The sequence below is a fragment of the Brachycentrus maculatus genome, unplaced genomic scaffold (genome assembly GCF_059751285.1).
Source record: "Brachycentrus maculatus isolate JH-2025_06_01 unplaced genomic scaffold, ASM5975128v1 h1tg000012l, whole genome shotgun sequence".
NCBI classification, from domain to species: domain Eukaryota; kingdom Metazoa; phylum Arthropoda; class Insecta; order Trichoptera; family Brachycentridae; genus Brachycentrus; species Brachycentrus maculatus.
The window spans coordinates 1,890,110-1,897,716 of NW_028280766.1; the positions used below are offsets into that span (position 1 = coordinate 1,890,110).

The 7,607-nt window shown below is 33.1% G+C and overlaps 1 protein-coding gene across 1 annotated transcript; it reads right to left on the reverse strand.

Moving 5' to 3' along the window:
• Positions 1 to 3,718: 3,718 nt before the first annotated feature.
• On the reverse strand, positions 3,719 to 7,116 carry LOC148313439 (GILT-like protein 1). The gene has a single exon (XM_088263392.1). The coding sequence runs from the start codon at positions 6,931 to 6,933 to the stop codon at positions 6,301 to 6,303; it is 633 nt and encodes a 210-aa protein (XP_088119518.1). The 5' UTR covers positions 6,934 to 7,116; the 3' UTR covers positions 3,719 to 6,300.
• Between the last annotated feature and the right edge of the window lie 491 nt (positions 7,117 to 7,607).

Below are 7,607 nucleotides of genomic sequence, written 5' to 3' on the forward strand. Positions count from 1 at the left end.
AATTAAGGTCGCTACAACCGTTGCCAGAAACCACAAGCTTTATATAAAATCATTACGTTTTCATTGCATGGACCCATGTATTGGGTCACCCATATTTCGAGGAATAAACTGAAAGGTCGGAACACATTGTGGAGTGTCGGGCGAGGTTCTCATGATTGACTTTCCCTTTGTAAGAATTGCTCGACCTTCGACCAGATTTGTCCGCCTCTGTAGTGTAATGGTCAGCACGCTCGGCTACCGTTCTGGAGGTCCCGGGTTCGATTCCCAGGGGGGTCACATAAATATTAGTGATTTTTTCACTGTAATATTTATTCAATATTACCCTGGACTGGTACCTGAAGCGGAGGGCTGATCACCTTTCCTTCGTGTGTAAACGATCAAGATAACACTGTGTTCATATGAAGCAGTGCCCTATGCACCATTGGGGTGTGGATAAGGGTTTTATTATTATTATATTTCGAGGAATAAACTGAAAGGTCGGAACACATTGTGGAGTGTCGGGCGAGGTTCTCATGATTGACTTTCCCTTTGTAAGAATTGCTCGACCTTCGACCAGATTTCCGTTACGGAACAGGGCTAATATCACGCCATGCTTGGTAGGGTGAAGCAGTTCGTAGTTTTGGAACCGGTCGAGTCATTTCATGCTCGGGATACCTTCGGGCTCAAATGAACCGCAGGCCCATTCGTGTACAATGCCCCCAATTTTTGCCTACCTTAATTCCCCATCAGACCGAAGCAAGGCCCGAGGCTGAGAAAACTGAATAATCAATATTCGATGGTAATCATTTAATTTAATATCATATTTCAAAGCTGTAAATTTCTGATACTACCTATATTATTCATGGAAAATTTAAATATTCTAATCTTCCGGAACTTCATTTTTGGTAGGTAGGTATACAAATGTACATTATTAGTACCTATCCTTTATAATTTTTAATGGAGAGGTTAAAATTGTTAAGTACGAAGTCCCAGATTTTTTTTCAAGAAACGTCAATAAAAGGTAATCATTTATATACTTATTATGATTTAATTCTTTTATTTAAGATAATAAAATAATAAAACCTTTATCCGCACTCAATGGTGCATAGGGCACTGCATCATATAAACGCAGTGTTATCTTGATCGTTTACACATGAAGGAAAGATGATCAGCCCTCCGCTTCAGGTACCAGTCCAGGGTAATATTTAATAAATATTACAGTGAAAAATATCACTTATATTTATTTTACCCCCCCTCAGGAATCGAACCCGGGACCTCCAGAGCGGTAGCACATTACACTACGGAGGCGGACAAAGATACTGTAGGTATTAATTGCAAATGTCTTGGACGGGTATGCGACCCCGAATGCCTTAACCATTGCTACTATTTTTCTTTTCCCACCTACTAATCCTCCTGCTTTTCCCTTCTTAGAAAGTAGTATTATCGCATATCTTAAAGTCTTTAGTGTCACGAAATCTGATCTACCCTACCATCATTTACGAAATGTTCGAGTTGACAACGGATGTATTTGTATGCACCATGTCCGTCTTAAAAATGTACTGGTTAGCACATTGGCTATCATGCTGAAGGCACCGCGTTCGATTAGAAGTGAGCCAAAATAAATATAACTGTCTTGATCACTCTTATATTTATTAAACATTACCCTGGACTGGTAACTTAAACTCTTAAAACTGATTACCTTACCTTCATATAATAAACGATGAAATTGTTAATTTATATGTACCATCCGGTGCGGAGAAGGGTCAGTAGTAGTAAACTTATAAATAAATTCAATTTTATCCATAGATACTCCGCGGAATCAATTTGCAATACGTATATGGGATTATAAAACATGTCCGCTTAGTACCACGTTACCAGAAAATGGAATCTGAAAAATAAAATTGCCGAAATATACATCAGCGTTTTATATTGTCTGCGATGTTATTGGAAGTACTGCGAGTACGTACAGTAGTATCGCAATGGAAATATTCTCTCATATCGGCAGTCAGAAATTATTTTCGTATTTGCATACTGCAGATGCCAGATGCAGTTCCATTTTACTTCATATCGAAGAATTGAAATTGTGTACGGAATTTATTTGTACCTGTTTCCTGCTAAAGACAGCGATCTTTTGTTAAGACGCTGGAGAATATTGGAATGTTAAGAACCTCTCAGTGGGAAAGAGAACTAAAAATCTCAGTTCAATTTCCAACTCAGTTGAAGATAATAATAATCATTGTCGCTGTTTTTTACTTATTCTTTGTGTAAACTTATGCTCTCCGAGTAAAGTGCTTTGAATAGGAAATGAGAAATGAGAATAAACCTTACTTAAATGGAAGAGAGTTTTGAAACTTTGACATCATACATTTTAAATAAACTCTACAAAAATGAATTACTGTATCTTCAGAATGTCACTTTAAAAATATACCTATGTATTTTTCAGTCTAACCACATATTAAAAACATTTTGAATATGTCCAAATACTTGTTCACAAATCTGGATTATCTCCAATTAGGAGTTATTTTTTACATTATTTTTGACATCTCAACATAGGTGAAGAAGAGTATGGAAGTCTGGGCATTTACAGGGCCTACGACCGTCTTAAGCTGGTTCAAGTGATCATTTTATACAGGTGTCATATTCACCAATTCATATTCCAGAGATGTCAAAAATAATAATTTAAAAAAGGAATCACAAAGCCTCTACTTTCGGAGGGTTATCTACATGTAGGATAGTAAGGATAGGGAAGGAAGATGTGAAAAATAAATGTTTAATTTATTTTGCAATTGGCGGGAATCGAATCCGTGATGCCAGTTTCTCAGTAAGTATCTACCCAAGTACGCCACGGCGTCTGTAGTAAAATAATGTACAAAAAAAATATTTGTTTCCTTAAAATCTGGGATTCAAATACGCGCGTGTTTTTATATCTTTAAAAAATTGTAGCTTTGACAAGTGAAAATAAATTTTTTGAATATCAGCTTTTTTACGGGAACGGCAGCGCCATCTGTTTAACACAATAGCAATACACTTGATACTAATCGTTGCTCATGGCAGACAACGTGCTTCCTTCGCAGCTGCTAAAATATTTTATACGCACAAATTATTAAACATTAGAAATATGTGCTTTCTCTTTTATTTTTTTCATTTAACCAGACTGAGTCACAGCACCGGGTACACCTAACGAAATATGAAAACATTTCAATTTACAGAAAATGTGTACGTATTTAAAAAAAATTAAATAAACCAATTTTGAATTGTACGTTTTTGTATGTATAAAAAACAATATCAAAATCTAGGTTTATTTATGTTTTAACATATGCAGTCAATTTACGTCATCCAGATTTTCACTCAGATTCCCGAGCCAAGCGTTGTTGGGCATGTCAGGAATATAGATTGTATTCCAAGACCGAAATGGTTCAATATTCGTGGATCCAACATTCAAAAATACCGTAGTTTGCATCCACCAGCTTAAATAAAGCCCTATATTAGTAAATACGTTTGACTCCGGACGCTGTTTCACGCCATGTAACAATATATTCTAATGTAAATATATATTCATCTTTGAGATATAAACATGACTTTACAATACCAAAATGCAATATCAAACAATTCCAACAGAACTTTAAATATTTGGGAACTAAGTACTTCAACAACCTTCCTACAGACATAAAAAATTGATTTTTTGGGTAATATTTCCTAAATTAAACAAGGTTATTGGATTGAATTCTACTTTTATTTACATTTATATGATAATACATGATGCGTTTCGTCTTATTAAGACATTATCAAACACACAGTATTAACAACACAAACAAACAGACAGTCTTAGATATATTATAAACTTATGCCTCTAGAGCAGTGGTTCAAAACCATGTTGGATTTGATCGAACCCAGGTTAAGAACCACTGCTCTAGAGAGACAGCGAGTGTTTTTGCCTAGAATTTTCACTCATGAATTACATGAAATTATAGTTACTTCAAACATAAAGAGTAAATCCACTCACAAGTAGGCAGAGGCTATGAAACTTAAAAAGTTGAAGCCTTAGTAGGGTCACAATAAGCGGTGTTGCATAAGCCGTAGTTAGATTTCAGAGTCACTTGAACGTTAGGTAATTAAAAATATATATATATACTCGTGGCGCTATTGCCGATAAAGGCACAGATATGCCGCAAAACTTGAAAGAAATGTCAATATTCGACTAACTCAGCGTATTAACGAGAACGGTGACAATCTTTAAGATGTCGTTTTGAAAACCTAATGAAATAAAACTTTAAGTGTGTCCCTGTACATAGAAAAAATAATTAAATCCATACTGCCAATACTTTTTGTGTAATGTTTTTTTTTTATAATAAGGAAGTGACCACGCCCCAGTATATGAATTTTGCAAACCCGGGAACTAGAAATCTCTGTCGTAATCAGATGTATGCCAGTTGCCTGAAACTAAGGGCATATTTCTGTAACATAGAGTAACCGGTTAACATGAACCTTATACTTTCGACGTATTGCAAGATAAACTTCTCCCAGAGTGTTAACTTTAAAGCCGATGTAAATGTTTCAGGAAATTGCCTGCTTCGTAAGGATACAGGGTAGGGTTTTGCTTGGCATCGATTTGAAGAATATTAAACAAGAATATGATCTCCCTTACTTCAAAAAATTATAAATTATTAAGTAACATTTTATATACCACATATCGCTCACTCCTTTTAACAACGTCATAAATCAAAAAACTTGATTTTTCTAGAGATCGTTTTTAATGTTTAAAAATATAATTAAAAATATTATAAATAAAAATCAAGCCATTAATGGAACCTTAAACAGATCTTTTTAGGTAAAATCTGAATGTTTTTTTTTTCCATTTTAAAAATATTTAGTTTATTTAAAAAAAAAAAAAACAATACCTTTTCTTCAAAATGCAAAAAGAACACATTCTGCTCTGTAGCGGGTAAATATTATGTAAAAAATATGCCACTTTTGCTGGGATATAGTACATTTTTTGCGCATTCCGAAGACATTCACAACGGAAAATTAACGATTTTTGATATATGATGTTGTTGAAAGGAGTGAGCGATATGTATATAGTATCAAGTTCAAAGTATGTACAATGTATATTTACCTTTAATCTCTTTATTTCTAATAATGCTTTGAAAATAATTTGAGTGTGACCAAGTTTTCGTTCTTAAATCTGGATTTGTCTCCACTTATGGGTTATTTATATTTATATCTCAACATAGGCGAAGATTATGGAAGTCTGAATTTTTAGAGGGCTTATGATCTCTCATAGGCTTGGTTTGAGTAATCACTTTATATACTTGTGGTTGGCAATCACACTAGGTACTCTAGTTTCGTAATTTATATTTATATTATTCAATTGACACCTTTTTTCACATGATGGTTCTTGGCAACATCTATAGTTGAGTTAAGTAAGTTTTTCAATTAACGGAGACATTTATGAAATGTAAATAAAGTTCTTCCTGAATTATTTGACGATATTTAGAGTGACAAACCCGGATTTGTGAACAAAGATTTGGACTGGATATTTGACTACTTCGACAGGAGTTTGTTTAAAAAGTTAAAAATCAAATGTAACTTATTCATTATATGATTTTTATTGTCATGTTACTTAAGAATACCTTATGATATCATTTGTGGTACACTGACCTAGTTTATTTGAGAACAAGCGTTTATAATATACGAACTAACCTACACATATTTTGGTACACATTCTTATGTATGTTAAAAACATATTATAACCCCTTGACCGACCTTTTGCGATAGCAATATGAGTCTAATTAAAGAAATAAATAATAAATATTACGACATAACAGTATTACATGCATAGTAAACACTTATACAATACGTATAAAAACTCTCTACTTATATCATTTTGTTATTATGGCTACATATTCTTTTTAAATAAAAATATTGAAAAGTATTGTTATAAAACTTACATAATATGAAGTATAATCGAATTTTAGTCTGAAATGCATTGGCACAAATATGTAAATACAAAAGTGTCTTGAAGTATAATTTTATTAACTAATTAACTTACTAGCGAACTAACCATCACGCCGCTTCCTCGTAGGGGTAGGCAATGAGAATAGGACGCCACACCAATTAGTCGTTGCACACAATCTTAGCCGCTTCCACATTCATACATCTTCTCATTTATACACGACGATTGTTCTGACTCCTGACCTGAGCACTTTCAAGTATTTGAAATACGAATAATTATACTATTTTTTATAACTATGAGATGTTTAATGTTATAATTCTTGAATGTTTTTAATAGTATTTTAAAAATAAATTATAAGGGATTCCTCTTCAGATGGGTCTGCATACACCAGGAAGAAATTCACAAGTGGTCTTCGCAAAATTACCAAAGGCCTTTTCTTGTATGACAGCGTCGTACTGGTCATTGTAAACAATTGTCGGGACAAAATTCATCGGTATAGTGCCCGTCTTCTGCTCAGCTAGACTCTGCAAGTTGTCTCCCAATCCCGAGTGGGCACACTCCTGTGACAACCCCGACGGAATGCCAGCCTCCTCAACGCACTGAAAGCTGCCTTTTGTGGAGAACAAGTTGACAAATTCACAAGCCAAGTATTCCACCTGCCTCGGCTGATCGTCGCCCATTAAATGCAGCGCACAAGACTGGATTCTGTTGGCCTTGCAGTCTGCAGGCCCAAATTGGCAGGTTATTCCGGATTCATCCCTCTTCGCCTTGCCCCAAGGAATAAATTCCACATCCAAGTAACCCTTGAGCTCTTGATACACAGGGTAAAAATCTTGTATCAGAAATTTCTTCGTATCCTTACATAAACTAGTTATATAAATAGACACTTTTAACTTTTGCGGTCCGTTAATTATATGTAAACCATTTGAAGAATTTAAAAACAGAACTAATATTAGGAAAATAGGAGCAGCAGATGCAAATTTGTTTAATTTTAAAGCCATTGTATTAGTTTTATGATGAACTCGCGATGTTACTCGTTTGATCGGTTATTATACTGTGAAGAATTTTTCGCGTATGATATTTTGATAACTGCATTCGATAATATTTTTTCAGGGCACAACGATATGAAGATAGGTTAGTGGAACAATATTGATAGCAAACAAAAATAACAATATTTACATACATCACTTGCGTAATATTCTCTGTTAATAAAAATGTGTAAAGTAATAATTTTTAACCGTATTTAAATTGTAATAAAACATTTTATTACAAGATAAGATCACGATGTTATTCATGTTGTTTCGGCTCAATTAGTTTATTTTTTATAGCATACTTCATATATATATGTATATATATATATATATATATATATATATATATATATATATATATATATATATATATATATATATATATATGTATATATATATATATATATATATTTATATATATATATATATATATATATATATATATTTATATATATATATATATATATATATATATATATATATATATATATATATATATATATATATATATATATATCTTAGTCGTACAGGAGAAAGTGACCAACTACAAAAACGTAAAATGTTCAAGAGGGCCATTTAAGTCACTTTTGCTTGGCAAAAAAATAAACATCAATGCAGTTAGTCATTTTTAACAAGTCAATATA

Excerpts from the sequence above, each read along its gene's own strand:
- LOC148313439 (XM_088263392.1), bottom strand. The coding sequence starts at position 6,933 with ATGGCTTTAAAATTAAACAAATTTGCATCTGCTGCTCCTATTTTCCTA.